The 19,968-nt window shown below is 47.3% G+C and overlaps 1 protein-coding gene across 1 annotated transcript; it reads left to right on the top strand.

Moving 5' to 3' along the window:
• Positions 1–1,597: 1,597 nt before the first annotated feature.
• LOC106592358 (uncharacterized protein C18orf19 homolog B) lies at positions 1,598–12,670 on the top strand. The gene is made up of 5 exons (XM_082972720.1): positions 1,598–1,748; positions 3,240–3,274; positions 3,428–3,907; positions 8,555–8,666; positions 11,434–12,670. The coding sequence occupies exons 3-5, from the start codon at positions 3,471–3,473 to the stop codon at positions 11,938–11,940; spliced, it is 1,056 nt and encodes a 351-aa protein (XP_082828846.1). The 5' UTR covers positions 1,598–1,748; positions 3,240–3,274; positions 3,428–3,470; the 3' UTR covers positions 11,941–12,670.
• Positions 12,671–19,968: the final 7,298 nt, after the last annotated feature.

Here is a 19,968-nt window from a genome sequence, read left to right as displayed (position 1 = left end):
GGCACGGCAGGCTGGTGGCACTGCAGGCTGGTAGCACTGCAGGCTGGTAGCACTGCTGGCTGGTGGCACTGCAGGCTGGTAGCACTGCTGGCTGGTGGCACGGCAGGCTGGTGGCACGGCAGGCTGGTAGCAGGGAAGGCTGGTGGCACTGCAGGCTGGTAGCAGGGCAGGCTGGTGGCACGGCAGGCTGGTAGCAGGGCAGGCTGGTGGCACGGCAGGCTGGTGGCACGGCAGGCTGGTAGCAGGGCAGGCTGGTGGCACGGCAGGCTGGTGGCGCGGCAGGCTGGTGGCACGGCAGGCTGGTAGCAGGGCAGGCTGGTGGCACGGCAGGCTGGTGGCACGGCAGGCTGGTGGCACGGCAGGCTGGTGGCACGGCAGGCTGGTAGCAGGGCAGGCTGGTGGCACTGCAGGCTGGTGGCAGGGCAGGCTGGTGCCACGGCAGGCTGGTGGCACGGCAGGCTGGTATCCTACTGTGAATAACTACATCACATGTGTGAGTTCCAAAGTTCACATATTTATTGAGGACTTGTGGTAAAGTTGGATTGGTTTTTTATTAAGGACTTGTGGTTGGACGTGGTAAAGTGGGATTGGTGTGTGGTTCTGCAACAGGGCAGACATGAATAAGCAGGTTGCAGAACATAGAAGGTAAAGGTGATCATGATAAATCTATTAAATCAATACATCTCAAATAAGGAAATCTCAATGTAATGATTAACTAAAATATACATGGAAAATAGGAAACAAAACTACTCTTAACTTGGAAACACACAACAAAGACTGACAAAACTATCCCTCCACCACTGAGTATAACAGGGTAAATCTGCAACTATAGCTACACATCTTTCTATACACTTTTCCTTTGTCTAATGGCTGGAAGGTCTCATCATAAAAAGTATTTTTTTGTTAAAATGGGTTACGTGTCTCTCTGCTGGACATAATACATTCCTATGGGATTTTACCTAAAGTCACGTGTACAGGGCAGGTTTCCAGTAATTTGTATTAAAATTGACACAAAGAAAAATTATATCATTGCAATCAGTAAACTTCAGGGAACACCAATATATATATATATAATATATATATATATATATATATATATAACTGAGATACAGGGGACTATACCTAGACTATAAGTGATTTTGTTTGTGAGGTAAAATAAAGAGAGACAATTCAAGTTAATAATGTCAAGTTTATTAGGCTTTTGCTATACCATCAAGTTGCTAAAAGATCTGCACCACAGAAAAGAGCGAAACAAGGAACAGAGAAACATCACATTGAATATAAGAGAGAATGTGCAGTTAGTTCCATAAAGATGGACTTAAGGTTTTATTACAGGCTAAGTGCAGTGAATGTGATGACTATATTTACAACAACAAAAAAGGTAACGTTTGCATTTGAGTGTTAGTGTACCAAGTTTGATACTTGCAACATAAAACGGAACGATTTGTGGGTATATTTGGTTCTTATCCGCTGGACTAGAGGTTTTCTCTGTCAAAGAAACGGAAATTGTGACTGAAAGGTGTTAGGCATGCCGGGAAGTGTTGTTTTTCCGCAGTTTACAGACACCCAAATCTCGCGTCAAATGAACTCGGAATCCCATGATGCATTGCGCGGTCCGAGGACACGCGGATCCCCCCTCGCTCTTTGCTTTAAGGTCTTCTACTGACAGGACGGTCAATTCTATGAACTTATGGCTCATATAACTACAGAAAACACTTTTGACTGGATCAAACCTCTTGAATTTGAATGTATGTATTCCTTTACCTGTGAGCTTTGTCACGTAGTTTTACAACTTCACGACAAAATGTATACACAACTACTACTTTGCCAAGTGTGGGCTAGCTAACTTCGCTAGCAAGCTAACAACCCAAGTTGGCTTTCTGTCAGAATCAGGCATTAGCCAGATAACTAACGTTAGTTTAACCATATCTAAAACTGGCCCGTGTTTCCACTGGATTGTTCTGGAAGCTTTTACAAGTGAAGAAGTTTTCCGTCCTCCAGACTCCCCCAATGTCAACCACACAGAAGCCACTGCGTATGTGACAGCTAGGCAGCCAGCTAGCTCTAGAAAGATCAATTTAGGTGTTTTGCAAGTTCTGTAGCTAACCTTTGCACATAGTAACTTAGCTAGCTGACTAGCTATTTAGCTAGCTGACTAGCTCCTTACTATATATAGTTGGCTTGCTAGCTACTTAGCTAGCTGACTAGCTACTTACTGTAGTTGGCTTGCTTGCTAGCTGACTAGCTACTTACTATAGTTGGCTTGCTCGCTACTTAGCCAGCTGACAAGCTACTTACTATAGTTGGCTTGCTAGCTACTTAGCTAGCTGACTAGCTCCTTACTATTGATGGCTTGCTAACTGACTAGCTACTTACTATAGTTGGCTTGCTAGCTGACAAGCTACTTACTATAGTTGGCTTGCTAGCTACTTAGTTAGCTGACTAGCTACTTACTATAGTTGGCTTGCTAGCTACTTAGCCAGCAGACTAGCTACTTACTATAGTTGGCTTGCTAGCTACTTAGCCAGCAGACTAGCTACTTACTATAGTTGGCTTGCTAGCTACTTAGCTAGCTGTCTAGCTACTTACTATAGTTGGCTTGCTAGCTACTTAGCCAGCAGACTAGCTACTTACTATAGTTGGCTTGCTAGCTACTTAGCTAGCTGTCTAGCTACTTACTATAGTTGGCTTGCTAGCTACTTAGCCAGCTGACTAGCTACTTACTATAGTTGGCTTGCTAGCTACTTAGCCAGCTGACTAGCTACTTACTATAGTTGGCTTGCTAGCTGACTAGCTACTTACTATAGTTGGCTTGCTAGCTGACTAGCTACTTACTATAGTTGGCTTGCTAGCTGACTAGCTACTTACTATAGTTGGCTTGCTAGCTGACTAGCTACTTACTATAGTTGGCTTGCTAGCTGACTAGCTACTTACTATAGTTGGCTTGCTAGCTGACTAGCTACTTACTATAGTTGGCTTGCTAGCTACTTAGCTAGCTGACTAGCTACTTACTATAGTTGGCTTGCTAGCTAGCTTTTTATTTGCCTTGTTAGCTATATATCCGAATGTGGCTGTGTGTAACGTTAGCTAGTAAACTTAGTTCAACCAAGACTTTAGGTTGTTTTGCTGAGAATCATCCACATTAGTGGCTACTGGATTAGTCTGTTGTGGCTTTAACTTCTGTGTTTTAGATTGTGTGTTGTTTATCGGTCTTTTAAATTGGGACGTTTTCATTTCAGGTGCTGGATTAATGGTGGTCCTACTCTAGTTGGAGGTATGTTTTGGTATTATGTATTATCATATCATCAGATACGTTTCTTCACTCTGATTATAGCAGTTCCTAACTTAATATATACTGATCAACATTAATGATTACTACTCTTGTAATTGATAGTAAACCCTGATGATGATGATGTGCTGTCTGCAGGCTCTGTGGTCAAACGTCTCAGGAGGAGGAGGAGGAGGAGGAGATGCATCGTGTTCTGTCCCAGGGTGCATTGCGGCAGATGGCCTACGTGCGGTCCGTGGTCGTGGGCCTGTCAGCGTGTGAGGCACGCCTGGCCGCGTCGGTGTGTGTTGTAGGCCGCCTGACCCCCGGGCGCGGCCAGCGCTGGGTCAGTACCTCAGCTTTTAACAGGGCAGTAGAACGGCCCAAGCTCCAACCAGACGACCAGGACCAGAACCCACCCAGCCATCCCCCCAGCCTGGCTGGAACAGAGCCCGTCTATGGGGCAGACTCCTCCAAGCTGCCTGTGGAGGCCCCAGAGATAGACCCTCTGCAGGACAAGTCCATTGGTCTGGTCCAGAGGTTCAAGAAGACCTTTAAGCAGTACGGGAAGGTGATGATACCTGTCCATCTCCTGACTTCCAGCGTCTGGTTCGGAACCTTCTACTACGCTGCTATGCAGTGAGTCAGCTGTCTCTGGTCTAATCCCCCCCCCTGGGGATTCCTACATTAACCCCCCTGTCTCTGGTCTAACCCCCCCTGGGGATTCCTACATTAACCCCCCTGTCTCTGGTCTAACCCCCCCCCCCTGGGGATTCCTACATTAACCCACCTGTCTCTGGTCCAACCCCCCCTGGGGATTCCTACATTAACCCCCCTGTCTCTGGTCTAACCCCCCCCTGGGGATTCCTACATTAACCCACCTGTCTCTGGTCTAATCCCCCCCCTGGGGATTCCTACATTAACCCACCTGTCTCTGGTCTAACCCCCCCCTGGGGATTCCTACATTAACCCACCTGTCTCTGGTCTAACCCCCCCCCTGGGGATTCCTACATTAACCCCCCTGGGGATTCCTACATTAACCCCCCTGGGGATTCCTACATTAACCCACCTGGGGATTCCTACATTAACCCACCTGTCTCTGGTCTAACCCCCCCCCCCCCTGGGGATTCCTACATTAACCCACCTGTCTCTGGTCTAACCCCCCCCCCCCCTGGGGATTCCTACATTAACCCCCCCTGGGGATTCCTACATTAACCCACCTGTCTCTGGTCTAATCCCCCCTGGGGATTCCTACATTAACCCACCTGTCTCTGGTCTAATCCCCCCTGGGGATTCCTACATTAACCCCCCTGGGGATTCCTACATTAACCCACCTGGGGATTCCTACATTAACCCACCTGTCTCTGGTCTAACCCCCCCCCCCCCTGGGGATTCCTACATTAACCCACCTGTCTCTGGTCTAACCCCCCCCCCCCCTGGGGATTCCTACATTAACCCCCCTGGGGATTCCTACATTAACCCCCCTGGGGATTTCTACATTAACCCCCCTGGGGATTCCTACATTAACCCCCCTGTCTCTGGTCTAATCCCCCCTGGGGATTCCTACATTAACCCACCTGGGGATTCCTACATTAACCCCCCTGGGGATTCCTACATTAACCCCCCTGGGGATTCCTACATTAACCCCCCCTGGGGATTCCTACATTAACCCCCCTGGGGATTCCTACATTAACCCACCTGTCTCTGGTCTAACCCCCCCTGGGGATTCCTACATTAACCCCCCCCTGGGGATTCCTACATTAACCCCCCTGTCTCTGGTCTAACCCCCCCTGGGGATTCCTACATTAACCCACCTGTCTCTGGTCTAACCCCCCTGGGGATTCCTACATTAACCCACCTGTCTCTGGTCTAATCCCCCCTGGGGATTCCTACATTAACCCCCCTGTCTCTGGTCTAACCCCCCTGGGGATTCCTACATTAACCCCCCTGTCTCTGGTCTAACCCCCCCCTGGGGATTCCTACATTAACCCCCCTGGGGATTCCTACATTAACCCCCCTGGGGATTCCTACATTAACCCACCTGTCTCTGGTCTAACCCCCACCTGGGGATTCCTACATTAACCCCCCTGGGGATTCCTACATTAACCCACCTGTCTCTGGTCTAACCCCCCTGGGGATTCCTACATTAACCCCCCTGGGGATTCCTACATTAACCCCCCTGGGGATTCCTACATTAACCCACCTGTCTCTGGTCTAATCCCCCCCCCCCCCTGGGGATTCTTACATTAACCCACCTGTCTCTGGTCTAACCCCCCCTGGGGATTCCTACATTAACCCCCCTGGGGATTCCTACATTAACCCACCTGTCTCTGGTCCAACCCCCCCTGGGGATTCCTACATTAACCCCCCTGGGGATTCCTACATTAACCCACCTGTCTCTGGTCTAACCCCCCCTGGGGATTCCTACATTAACCCCCCTGGGGATTCCTACATTAACCCACCTGTCTCTGGTCCAACCCCCCCCCTGGGGATTCCTACATTAACCCACCTGTCTCTGGTCTAACCCCCCCCTGGGGATTCCTACATTAACCCACCTGTCTCTGGTCTAACCCCCCCCTGGGGATTCCTACATTAACCCACCTGTCTCTGGTCTAACCCCCCTGGGGATTCCTACATTAACCCACCTGTCTCTGGTCTAACCCCCCCTGGGGATTCCTACATTAACCCACATGTCTCTGGTCTAACCCCCCCTGGGGATTCCTACATTAACCCACCTGTCTCTGGTCTAACCCCCCCTGGGGATTCCTACATTAACCCACCTGTCTCTGGTCCAACCCCCCTGGGGATTCCTACATTAACCCACCTGTCTCTGATCTAACCCCCCCTGGGGATTCCTACATTAACCCCCCTGGGGATTCCTACATTAACCCACTTGTCTCTGGTCCAACCCCCCCCCTGGGGATTCCTACATTAACCCACCTGTCTCTGGTATAACCCCCCCTGGGGATTCCTACATTAACCCACCTGTCTCTGGTCTAATCCCCCCCTGGGGATTCCTACATTAACTCACCTGTCTCTGGTCTAACCCCCCCTGGGGATTCCTACATTAACCCACCTGTCTGGTCTAACCCCCCCTGGGGATTCCTACATTAACCCACCTGGGGATTCCTACATTAACCCCCCTGGGGATTCCTACATTAACCCCCCTGGGGATTCCTACATTAACCCACCTGTCTCTGGTCTAATCCCCCCCCCCCCTGGGGATTCCTACATTAACCCACCTGTCTCTGGTCTAATCCCCCTGGGGATTCCTACATTAACCCCCCTGTCTCTGGTCTAACCCCCCTGGGGATTCCTACATTAACCCCCCTGGGGATTCCTACATTAACCCCCCTGGGGATTCCTACATTAACCCCCCTGGGGATTCCTACATTAACCCACCTGTCTCTGGTCTAACCCCCCCCTGGGGATTCCTACATTAACCCTAACCCACATTATTCTGGTCTAACCCCCCTGGGGATTCCTACATTAACCCACATTATTCTGGTCTAACCCCCCTGGGGATTCCATTACTATGGTATTTTGTTATGAATCATTTAGCAATACATAGAGATTTTAGGAGTTCAGCACCTAACTGGTCTTTTGGCCTGAGGATAATGGAATTGCTGTTGCGTTCATTGTACAGACTTATTACCTAGATATACCCACTGGCCAGTTTATTAGGTACACCCATCTAGTACTGTGTCGAACCCCACTTATGCCTCTACAACAGCCTGAATTCTTCGGGGGGGGGGGGGTGGAGGACTAGTAAAGGCTAGTCCTGTATTATTGTTATTTTCTTCTTCGTTTTTTTTTCAGGGGGGTGCAGCACCTTCAGCACCCCTACTTCCTGCGGCTATGCGTGACGAGGACCGACGAGTTGTGTGTTCTGAGATGCTGTTCTGCACACTACTGTTGTACTGCGCCGTTTATTTACCTGTTTGTCCCCCGCCCTGTTAGCTGGGACGATTCTTGTCATTATCGTTCGCGTTTACTAACGAAGGCTGATCTTCCAACAATATAAACATATAACCATTTTGCCGTTTTACCTCAGCTCATTGGCTATCGACCAAGACGATCAGTGGTCATTGGGCCCCCCCCCCCCAAAAAAAATATACAATCAATCAAAGGAAACACAGCTCTTATCATTGGTGCGCAACGAGGTCATCGCTTGGTGTCTTCAAACCCGGTTTCTTTCGGGTCAATACGTCCCGCGAAATGAACCATCAGGTATTTACTAACAACCAGCCCACGACTGGATAAACGGACGTTTTAGTGTGTAATTACGTGGAAAGTTGAATGCGACGGAATTCACGACACAAGAGGTTTACAAAATGTTTCGTGTTCGGCTATTAAAAAAATGGATTTTTATCAATGAAAACGGCACTTGCGTTTGATCACTGGGACCCCTCAGGATGACAAATTAGAGCAAAGATTTCAGAATGTAAGTCGTTATTTTTACCTTCCGATGTGAATGTATCAAACCCCGGTCAAGGTGGAAAAAAAGTGTTGTTTATCGCTCTTCTTAAACAAAACCACGGCATTGTTTTCCTCTGTAATAGCTATTGTATATCGGACAACGCAGTTCCATTACCGAGATTCCAAACGTTTCAATGATGTAAGACACTTGTATTTCCATGAATTTTTTATATTACGATTTATAATTTTGATTTTGGCGCTCCTGCAATTTCACCGGGATGTTGTTGAATTTGATCCCGCTAAAGGTTAAGGGCTTGTAATTAAGCATTTCACAGGAAGGTTTACACTTGTGTTCGACGCATGTGACGAATAAAGTTTTATTCGAAGTACAACAGTCAAGTGCAGGTTTTTCCCCCAATGATCTAAGGGCACTAGTTGAATTCTATCTTTTTAGATTTGAATCATTTTCATTTAGATTTTTAAAGGTTAAACCACATTACAATGATTTAAAGACGAGATTATAATATATATTTTTGTGTATTATATATATATATATGTGTATGTATTTGGTGTGTAATTCTCTTCAGAATTTTGGTAACCGCTGCCCTTAGACACTGTCGTGCGTGAAATCCCATGAGAGATACTGTAACCGGCACGCTTGTCACTCCCCCCCCCCCCAGTCGAACAGTAAGTGGACGTCTGCTTCGTATAGCCACGGCCATGTTGACTCACTGTTTCACTAGAAGCTAACCGTTTTGGGGGGTGAACAGGGTTGGTGTGTACCTAAAAAACTGGCCAAACTCAGTGTTTTGTTTCATGTGAAGGCACAGTATCTGGCCTTAGTTAAACTCACTGTATATTTCACAGGGGAGTGAATGTGGTGCCTTTTCTGGAGTTCATTGGTTTACCAGAGAAGGTGGTTGGTCTGCTGAATCACTCCTCTGGTGGCTATGCCCTCACTGCCTATGCCATGTACAAGGTAAGACTACTCCCTGCCTATGTCATGTACAAGGTGAGAATACTCCCTGCCTATGTCATGTACAAGGTGAGAATACTCCCTGCCTATGTCATGTACAAGGTGAGAATACTCCCTGCCTATGATGCAGTGCATTCGGAAAGTATTCAGACGCCGTGACTTTTTCCACGTTTTGTTACAGCCTTATTCTAAAAATGTATTAGATTGTGTTTTCCCCTCATCAATCTACACACAATACCCCCATAATGTCAAAAGCAAAAACAGGTTTTTAGATTTTGTTTGCAAATTTATCACATAAATAAATAATGAAATATGACTTTTACATAAGTATTCAGACCCTTTACTCAGTACTTTGTTGAAGCACCTTTGGCAGCGATTACAGCCTCTAGTCTTCTTTGGGTATGACGCTACAAGCTTGGCACACCTGTATTTGGGGAGTTTCTCCCATTCTTCTCTGCAGATCCTCTCAAGCTCTGTCAGGTTGGATGGGGAGCGTCGCTGCACAGCTATTTTCAGGTCTCTCCAGAGATGTTCGATTGGGCTCAAGTCCGGGCTCTGGCTGGGCCTCTCAAGGACATTCAGAGACTTGTCCCGAAGCCATTCCTACGTTGTCTTGGTGGTTGTCGAAGGTGAACCTTCGTCCCAGACTGAGGTCCTGAGTGCTCTCGAACAGGTTTTCATCAAGGATCTCTCTGTACTTTGCTCTGTTCATCTTTGCCTCGATCCTGACTAGTCTCTCGGTCCCTGTCGCTGAAAAACATCCCCCCACAGCAGGATGCTGCCACCACCATGCTTCACCGTAGGGATGGTGTCAGGTTTCCTCCAGACGTGACGCTTGGCTTTCAGGCCAAAGAGTTAAATCTTGATTTCATCAGACCAGAGAATCTTGTTTCTCATGGTCTGAGAGTCCTTTAGGTGCCTTTTGGCAAACTCCAAGTGGGCTGTCATGTTTTGGCCATTGTGAACGACTGTGAGGCACGTCGATCTACATGTTGAATATGGTGAGATTGTAGACTCCTAAATTTACAGTGCAGCTAGTGCCAGCCCTTTGGATTTTGTAGAGCTGCAACAGATTTCCACAACGATTTTCCATTTAGCTACCAACCAACCTTATTATAATGCCAAAATGAAACATTTGTTCACAGAAACATTCTCACGTATTTGTGTTATTTTAACACTGTATATTAAAGGAATATGAGGGGTTTTGACGTGGATTTTTTCTTTAAAGCTGCAATATGTAACTTCTTAGGAGACCTGACCAAATTCACAGAAATGTGAGTTATAGATCTGTCATTCTTATTGGAAGCATATCTAAGAAGTGGTAGATCTGTTCTATGTCGCTATTTCTATGCTTCCGGGTGCTTTAAGTTTAATTGTTTTTTTCTTTTGGTTTTGTACACCAGCTAAGAATACAATATGGTTATGTCAAATATATTTCACAGCTATTTTAGATGGTACAATGATTCTCTACAATATACTTGTTTATTTTGTCACAAACTGAAATTAGGCAAAATATGAGAATTTTATCAACCCGGAAATGGAGGAGCGATTACTGCATGGTACATATTTTAACTAAATGTTTACTCCTGAATTTATTTAGGCTTACCGTAAGAAAAGGGGTTGAATACTTATTGACTAAAAGACATTTCAGCTTTTACATTTTAATTCATTAGTAAACATTTCTAAAAACATAAATCCACTTTGACACATTATAGTGTATTGCGTGTAGGCCAGTGGCACAATCTGAATTTAATCCATTTTAACACAACAACATGTGGAAAAAGTCAAGGGGTGTGAATACTTTCTGAAGGCTCAGTTCAAGGTAAGAATGCTCACGGACTATGACTTGTTCAAGGTAAGAATGCTCGCGGACTATGACTTGTTCAAGGTAAGAATGCTCGCGGACTATGACTTGCACAAGGTAAGAATGCTCGCGGACTATGACTTGTTCAAGGTAAGAATGCTCGCGGACTATGACTTGTACAAGGTAAGAATGCTCGCGGACTATGACTTGTACAAGGTAAGAATGCTCGCGGACTATGACTTGCACAAGGTAAGAATGCTCGCGGACTATGACTTGCACAAGGTAAGAATGCTCGCGGACTATGACTTGTTCAAGGTAAGAATGCTCGCGGACTATGACTTGTTCAAGGTAAGAATGCTCGCGGACTATGACTTGTTCAAGGTAAGAATGCTCGCGGACTATGACTTGTACAAGGTAAGAATGCTCGCGGACTATGACTTGTTCAAGGTAAGAATGCTCGCGGACTAAGACTTGTTCAAGGTAAGAATGCTCGCGGACTATGACTTGTACAAGGTAAGAATGCTCGCGGACTATGACTTGTTCAAGGTAAGAATGCTCACGGACTATGACTTGTTCAAGGTAAGAATGCTCACGGACTATGACTTGTTCAAGGTAAGAATGCTCGCGGACTATGACTTTCACAAGGTAAGAATGCTCGCGGACTATGACTTGCACAAGGTAAGAATGCTCGCGGACTATGACTTGTACAAGGTAAGAATGCTCACGGACTATGACTTGCACAAGGTAAGAATGCTCGCGGACTATGACTTTCACAAGGTAAGAATGCTCGCGGACTATGACTTGCACAAGGTAAGAATGCTCGCGGACTATGACTTGCTCAAGGTAAGAATGCTCGCGGACTATGACTTGTTCAAGGTAAGCAGAAATACTCAGATTTCAACACCAGCTTCATTTCACTTGTTCTACTGAACTTAGTGGCTCTCTTTTATCCCGATTTTCCTTCAGATTGCAACACCTGCCAGATACACGGTGACTCTGGGTGGGACGTCCTTCTCAGTGCAGTACCTCCGTAAACACGGCTACTTCTCTACCCCTCCGCCCGTCAAAGACTACCTGCAGGACCGGATGGAAGAGACCAGGGAGAAACTCACAGAGAAAATGGAGGAAACTAAAGAACTACTCTCGGGGAAAATGGAAGATACGAAAGAACGATTGTCTGGTATTTCCGACAAAATGGAGGAGACGAAAGAACGTTTCTCTGGAAAGATGGAGGAGACGAAGGAACGTTTCTCTGGAAAGATGGAGGAGACGAAGGAACGTTTCTCTGGAAAAATGGAGGAGACCAAAGAACGTTTCTCTGGAAAAATGGAGGAGACCAAAGAACGTTTCTCTGGAAAAATGGAGGAGACCAAAGAACGTTTCTCTGGAAAAATGGAGGAGACGAAAGACATGTTCTCTGATAAACTACAGGAAACCAAAGACAAAGTGTCTTACCGAAAGAAGCTAGATTAGTCTTGTTTTACAAGTGGTTGTGAATAAACGCGTGTTTTTTTGATGTCTTCAATGTGGTTGGGGGTCAAAGACAGAATTAAGGCATGTATTATGAACCTATTGTTGAGAGATGAATGAGTCTAGACATTACATGGTACTTCTGCCATCTTGACTGCCCCAGCTAGTACCATTTATACCTGCTATAAGGAGGAGGCGGGTGGGATTTCTCAGTTCTATTACGATACACTGAGGAGTATTATGAATTCTGGGTATGCAAAATAAAATTACTTTTTAATTCAACATCGTCCATCAAAGCTGTAACTGCTTGTGTCTTTTTTTTAAATGACGTTTTTCTAATGTCTTTTTATCCAATACCCAAAGTTTTTAATATATTGTAGTATTTTTGTGTTCCTACTACCTAATGTGTAATCAACTGAAAATTGTGCATATAATAGGAAGTGTGATTTACAGACGTCGTTTTTGATTGGTTCTTTAAAGGGATACTTCTGGATGTTGGCAATGAGGTCGTTTATCTAGTTTCCCAGAGTCAGGTGAACTCACGGCCAACATCCAGAAGTATCCTTTTATGTTGCTCTGTGGATATTGCAGAATCATAAAGCCAAAATGCAATAAAATGAAAACCACAGTCTGAACAGAAAGGGTGTTGGGTTCTGCAGTACCAGTTAATGGACTTTACTGTCTGGTATGATCACAATTTGCAATAAAGCAGAATATTGAGCTTCTAAACATCGTTCAGTTTCCTGTCTTCATTCCATGTTCTGAGTTCTGTACTTAGGGTTCCTATGTCTGTTCATAACATGACATTAGGGCGTCCTATGTCTGTTCATAACATGATATTAGGGTTCCAATGTCTCAACAAGGACATTAAGGCGTCCTATGTCTGTTCATAACATGACATTAAGGTTCCTATGTCTCCTCAACAAGGACATTAGGGCGTCCTATGTCTGTTCATAACATGACATTAGGGTTCTTATGTCTTCTCAACAAGGACATTAGAGAGGGTCCTATGTCTGTTCATAACATGACATTAGGGTTCTTATGTCTTTCAACAAGGACATTAGGGGGTCCTATGTCTGCTCCTAACATGACATTAGGGGTCCTATGTCTGCTCCTAACATGACATTAGGGGTCCTATGTCTGCTTAAACATGACATTATCCCCTTTGACATTAGGCACCTTATTTACTCACATCATAGTTTCGCTGTAGAAAACAGTAAATACATATTATTCCTCCTTTTAAGAGACAGAATGGGAAGAGAACATGAGAAATAACTCTAGAACTGAGAAAAGCACTAGAATGCTTTAGAACGGGAACACAGGAATACTATAGCAGTTGGGTCCTGGTACTATAGCAGTAGGGTCCTGGTACTATAGCAGTAGGGTCCTGGTACTATAGCAGTAGGGTCCTGGTACTGGTACTATAGCAGTAGGGTCCTGGTACTATAGCAGTAGGGTCCTGGTACTATAGCAGTAGGGTCCTGGTACTATAGCAGTAGGGTCCTGGTACTATAGCAGTAGGGTCCTGGTACTATAGCAGTAGGGTTCTGGTACTATAGCAGTAGGGTCCTGGTACTATAGCAGTAGGGTCCTGGTACTATAGCAGTAGGGTCCTGGTACTATAGCAGTAGGGTTCTGGTACTATAGCAGTAGGGTCCTGGTACTATAGCAGTAGGGTCCTGGTACTATAGCAGTAGGGTCCTGGTACTATAGCAGTAGGGTCCTGGTACTATAGCAGTAGGGTCCTGGTACTATAGCAGTAGGGTCCTGGTACTATAGCAGTAGGGTCCTGGTACTATAGCAGTAGGGTCCTGGTACTATAGCAGTAGGGTCCTGGTACTGGTACTATAGCAGTAGGGTCCTGGTACTATAGCAGTAGGGTCCTGGTACTATAGCAGTAGGGTCCTGGTACTATAGCAGTAGGGTCCTGGTACTGGTACTATAGCAGTAGGGTCCTGGTACTATAGCAGTAGGGTCCTGGTACTATAGCAGTAGGGTCCTGGTACTATAGCAGTAGGGTTCTGGTACTATAGCAGTAGGGTCCTGGTACTATAGCAGTAGGGTCCTGGTACTATAGCAGTAGGGTCCTGGTACTATAGCAGTAGGGTCCTGGTACTATAGCAGTAGGGTTCTGGTACTATAGCAGTAGGGTCCTGGTACTATAGCAGTAGGGTCCTGGTACTACAGCAGTAGGGTCCTGGTACTATAGCAGTAGGGTCCTGGTACTATAGCAGTAGGGTCCTGGTACTATAGCAGTAGGGTCCTGGTACTATAGCAGTGGGGTCCTGGTACTATAGCAGTAGGGTCCTGGTACTATAGCAGTAGGGTCCTGGTACTATAGCAGTAGGGTCCTGGTACTATAGCAGTAGGGTCCTGGTACTGGTACTATAGCAGTAGGGTCCTGGTACTATAGCAGTAGGGTCCTGGTACTATAGCAGTAGGGTCCTGGTACTATAGCAGTAGGGTCCTGGTACTATAGCAGTAGGGTCCTGGTACTATAGCAGTAGGGTCCTGGTACTATAGCAGTAGGGTCCTGGTACTATAGCAGTAGGGTCCTGGTACTGGTACTATAGCAGTAGGGTCCTGGTACTATAGCAGTAGGGTCCTGGTACTATAGCAGTAGGGTCCTGGTACTATAGCAGTAGGGTACTGGTCCTGGTACTATAGCAGTAGGGTCCTGGTACTATAGCAGTGGGGTCCTGGTACTATAGCAGTAGGGTCCTGGTACTATAGCAGTAGGGTCCTGGTACTATAGCAGAAGGGTCCTGGTACTATAGCAGTAGGGTCCTGGTCCTGGTAGTATAGCAGTAGGGTCCTGGTACTATAGCAGTAGGGTCCTGGTCCTGGTACTATAGCAGTAGGGTCCTGGTACTATAGCAGTAGGGTCCTGGTACTATAGCAGTAGGGTCCTGGTACTATAGCAGTAGGGTCCTGGTACTATAGCAGTAGGGTCCTGGTACTGGTACTATAGCAGTAGGGTCCTGGTACTATAGCAGTAGGGTCCTGGTACTATAGCAGTAGGGTCCTGGTACTGGTACTATAGCAGTAGGGTCCTGGTACTATAGCAGTAGGGTCCTGGTACTATAGCAGTAGGGTCCTGGTTCTATAGCAGTAGGGTCCTGGTACTGTTACTATAGCAGTAGGGTCCTGGTACTATAGCAGTAGGGTCCTGGTACTATAGCAGTAGGGTCCTGGTACTGGTACTATAGCAGTAGGGTCCTGGTACTATAGCAGTAGGGTCCTGGTACTATAGCAGTAGGGTCCTGGTACTATAGCAGTAGGGTCCTGGTCCTGGTACTATAGCAGTAGGGTCCTGGTACTATAGCAGTAGGGTCCTGGTACTATAGCAGTAGGGTCCTGGTACTATAGCAGTAGGGTCCTGGTACTATAGCAGTAGGGTCCTGGTACTATAGCAGTAGGGTCCTGGTACTATAGCAGTAGGGTCCTGGTACTGGTACTATAGCAGTAGGGTCCTGGTACTATAGCAGTAGGGTCCTGGTACTATAGCAGTAGGGTCCTGGTACTATAGCAGTAGGGTCCTGGTACTATAGCAGTAGGGTCCTGGTACTATAGCAGTAGGGTCCTGGTACTGGTACTATAGCAGTAGGGTCCTGGTACTATAGCAGTAGGGTCCTGGTACTATAGCAGTAGGGTCCTGGTACTATAGCAGTAGGGTTCTGGTACTATAGCAGTAGGGTCCTGGTACTATAGCAGTAGGGTCCTGGTACTATAGCAGTAGGGTCCTGGTACTATAGCAGTAGGGTCCTGGTACTATAGCAGTAGGGTTCTGGTACTATAGCAGTAGGGTCCTGGTACTATAGCAGTAGGGTCCTGGTACTACAGCAGTAGGGTCCTGGTACTATAGCAGTAGGGTCCTGGTACTATAGCAGTAGGGTCCTGGTACTATAGCAGTAGGGTCCTGGTACTATAGCAGTGGGGTCCTGGTACTATAGCAGTAGGGTCCTGGTACTATAGCAGTAGGGTCCTGGTACTATAGCAGTAGGGTCCTGGTACTATAGCAGTAGGGTCCTGGTACTGGTACTATAGCAGTAGGGTCCTGGTACTATAGCAGTAGGGTCCTGGTACTATAGCAGTAGGGTCCTGGTACTATAGCAGTAGGGTCCTGGTACTGGTACTATAGCAGTAGGGTCCTGGTACTATAGCAGTAGGGTCCTGGTACTATAGCAGTAGGGTCCTGGTACTATAGCAGTAGGGTACTGGTCCTGGTACTATAGCAGTAGGGTCCTGGTACTATAGCAGTGGGGTCCTGGTACTATAGCAGTAGGGTCCTGGTACTATAGCAGTAGGGTCCTGGTACTATAGCAGAAGGGTCCTGGTACTATAGCAGTAGGGTCCTGGTCCTGGTACTATAGCAGTAGGGTCCTGGTACTGGTACTATAGCAGTGGGGTCCTGGTACTATAGCAGTAGGGTCCTGGTACTATAGCAGTAGGGTCCTGGTCCTGGTACTATAGCAGTAGGGTCCTGGTACTATAGCAGTAGGGTCCTGGTACTATAGCAGTAGGGTCCTGGTACTATAGCAGTAGGGTCCTGGTACTATAGCAGTAGGGTCCTGGTACTATAGCAGTAGGGTCCTGGTACTATAGCAGTAGGGTCCTGGTACTGGTACTATAGCAGTAGGGTCCTGGTACTATAGCAGTAGGGTCCTGGTACTATAGCAGTAGGGTCCTGGTACTGGTACTATAGCAGTAGGGTCCTGGTACTATAGCAGTAGGGTCCTGGTACTATAGCAGTAGGGTCCTGGTTCTATAGCAGTAGGGTCCTGGTACTGTTACTATAGCAGTAGGGTCCTGGTACTATAGCAGTAGGGTCCTGGTACTATAGCAGTAGGGTCCTGGTCCTGGTACTATAGCAGTAGGGTCCTGGTACTATAGCAGTAGGGTCCTGGTACTGGTACTATAGCAGTAGGGTCCTGGTACTATAGCAGTAGGGTCCTGGTACTATAGCAGTAGGGTCCTGGTACTATAGCAGTAGGGTTCTGGTACTGGTACTATAGCAGTAGGGTCCTGGTACTATAGCAGTAGGGTCCTGGTACTATAGCAGTAGGGTCCTGGTACTGGTACTATAGCAGTAGGGTCCTGGTACTATAGCAGTAGGGTCCTGGTCCTGGTACTATAGCAGTAGGGTCCTGGTCCTGGTACTATAGCAGTAGGGTCCTGGTACTATAGCAGTAGGGTCCTGGTTCTATAGCAGTAGGGTCCTGGTACTGGTACTATAGCAGTAGGGTCCTGGTACTATAGCAGTAGAGTCCTGGTACTATAGCAGTAGGGTCCTGGTACTATAGCAGTAGGGTCCTGGTACTATAGCAGTAGGGTCCTGGTACTATAGCAGTAGGGTCCTGGTACTACAGCAGTAGGGTCCTGGTACTATAGCAGTAGGGTCCTGGTACTATAGCAGTAGGGTCCTGGTACTATAGCAGTAGGGTCCTGGTACTATAGCAGTAGGGTCCTGGTACTATAGCAGTAGGGTCCTGGTACTATAGCAGTAGGGTCCTGGTCCTATAGCAGTAGGGTCCTGGTACTATAGCAGTAGGGTCCTGGTACTATAGCAGTAGGGTCCTGGTACTGGTACTATAGCAGTAGGGTCCTGGTACTATAGCAGTAGGGTCCTGGTACTATAGCAGTAGGGTCCTGGTACTATAGCAGTAGGGTCCTGGTCCTATAGCAGTAGGGTCCTGGTACTATAGCAGTAGGGTCCTGGTCCTGGTACTATAGCAGTAGGGTACTGGTACTATAGCAGTAGGGTCCTGGTCCTGGTACTATAGCAGTAGGGTCCTGGTACTATAGCAGTAGGGTCCTGGTACTATAGCAGTAGGGTTCTGGTACTATAGCAGTAGGGTCTGGTACTATAGCAGTAGGGTCCTGGTACTATAGCAGTAGGGTCCTGGTACTATAGCAGTAGGGTCCTGGTACTATAGCAGTAGGGTCCTGGTACTATAGCAGTAGGGTCCTGGTACTATAGCAGTAGGGTCCTGGTTCTATAGCAGTAGGGTCCTGGTCCTGGTACTATAGCAGTAGGGTCCTGGTCTGGTACTATAGCAGTAGGGTCCTGGTACTGGTACTATAGCAGTAGGGTCCTGGTACTGGTACTATAGCAGTAGGGTCCTGGTACTATAGCAGTAGGGTCCTGGTACTATAGCAGTAGGGTCCTGGTACTGGTACTATAGCAGTAGGGTCCTGGTCCTGGTACTATAGCAGTAGGGTCCTGGTACTATAGCAGTAGGGTCCTGGTCCTGGTACTATAGCAGTGGGGTCCTGGTACTATAGCAGTAGGGTCCTGGTACTATAGCAGTAGGGTCCTGGTCCTGGTACTATAGCAGTAGGGTCCTGGTACTATAGCAGTAGGGTCCTGGTACTATAGCAGTAGGGTCCTGGTACTGGTACTATAGCAGTAGGGTCCTGGTGCTGGTACTATAGCAGTAGGGTCCTGGTACTGGTACTATAGCAGTAGGGTCCTGGTACTATAGCAGTAGGGTCCTGGTACTATAGCAGTAGGGTCCTGGTACTGGTACTATAGCAGTAGGGTCCTGGTACTATAGCAGTAGGGTCCTGGTACTATAGCAGTAGGGTACTGGTACTATAGCAGTAGGGTCCTGGTACTATAGCAGTAGGGTCCTGGTACTATAGCAGTAGGGTCCTGGTACTATAGCAGTAGGGTCCTGGTACTATAGCAGTAGGGTCCTGGTACTATAGCAGTAGGGTCCTGGTACTATAGCAGTAGGGTCCTGGTACTATAGCAGTAGGGTCCTGGTCCTGGTACTATATCAGTAGGGTCCTGGTACTATAGCAGTAGGGTCCTGGTACTATAGCAGTAGGGTCCTGGTACTACAGCAGTAGGGTCCTGGTACTATAGCAGTAGGGTCCTGGTACTATAGCAGTAGGGTCCTGGTACTATAGCAGTAGGGTCCTGGTCCTGGTACTATAGCAGTAGGGTCCTGGTACTATAGCAGTAGGGTCCTGGTACTATAGCAGTAGGGTCCTGGTACTATAGCAGTAGGGTCCTGGTACTGGTACTATAGCAGTAGGGTCCTGGTTCTATAGCAGTAGGGTCCTGGTACTATAGCAGTAGGGTCCTGGTACTATAGCAGTAGGGTCCTGGTACTATAGCAGTAGGGTCCTGGTACTATAGCAGTAGGGTTCTGGTACTATAGCAGTAGGGTCCTGGTACTATAGCAGTAGGGTCCTGGTACTATAGCAGTAGGGTCCTGGTACTATAGCAGTAGGGTCCTGGTACTATAGCAGTAGGGTCCTGGTCCTATAGCAGTAGGGTCCTGGTCCTATAGCAGTAGGGTCCTGGTACTATAGCAGTAGGGTCCTGGTACTGGTACTATAGCAGTAGGGTCCTGGTACTATAGCAGTAGGGTCCTGGTACTATAGCAGTAGGGTCCTGGTACTATAGCAGTAGGGTCCTGGTACTATAGCAGTAGGGTCCTGGTACTATAGCAGTAGGGTCCTGGTACTATAGCAGTAGGGTCCTGGTACTATAGCAGTAGGGTCCTGGTACTATAGCAGTAGGGTCCTGGTACTATAGCAGTAGGGTCCTGGTCCTGGTACTATAGCAGTAGGGTCCTGGTACTATAGCAGTAGGGTCCTGGTACTATAGCAGTAGGGTACTGGTCCTGGTACTATAGCAGTAGGGTCCTGGTACTATAGCAGTAGGGGTCCTGGTACTATAGCAGTAGGGTCCTGGTACTATAGCAGTAGGGTCCTGGTACTATAGCAGTAGGGTCCTGGTACTATAGCAGTAGGGTCCTGGTCCTGGTACTATAGCAGTAGGGTCCTGGTACTATAGCAGTAGGGTCCTGGTCCTGGTACTATAGCAGTAGGGTCCTGGTACTATAGCAGTAGGGTCCTGGTACTATAGCAGTAGGGTCCTGGTACTATAGCAGTAGGGTCCTGGTACTATAGCAGTAGGGTCCTGGTACTGGTACTATAGCAGTAGGGTCCTGGTACTATAGCAGTAGGGTCCTGGTACTATAGCAGTAGGGTCCTGGTACTGGTACTATAGCAGTA

The sequence above is a fragment of the Salmo salar genome, unplaced genomic scaffold (assembly GCF_965601325.2).
Source record: "Salmo salar unplaced genomic scaffold, fSalSal1 ptg001042l, whole genome shotgun sequence".
NCBI lineage: Eukaryota > Metazoa > Chordata > Actinopteri > Salmoniformes > Salmonidae > Salmo > Salmo salar.
Note: the sequence above shows the minus strand (reverse complement) of the source record. Positions and strands in the feature narration are given on the sequence as shown.

What these genes read in the sequence shown, in the direction of transcription:
- LOC106592358 (XM_082972720.1), top strand. Translation starts at nt 3,471, where the DNA reads ATGCATCGTGTTCTGTCCCAGGGTGCATTGCGGCAGATGGCCTACGTG. An exon ending in TTCTACTACGCTGCTATGCA is followed by an intron (nt 3,908 to 8,554) that starts GTGAGTCAGCTG and finishes TATATTTCACAG; the next exon opens with GGGAGTGAATGTGGTGCCTT. An exon ending in CTGCCTATGCCATGTACAAG is followed by an intron (nt 8,667 to 11,433) that starts GTAAGACTACTC and finishes ATTTTCCTTCAG; the next exon opens with ATTGCAACACCTGCCAGATA.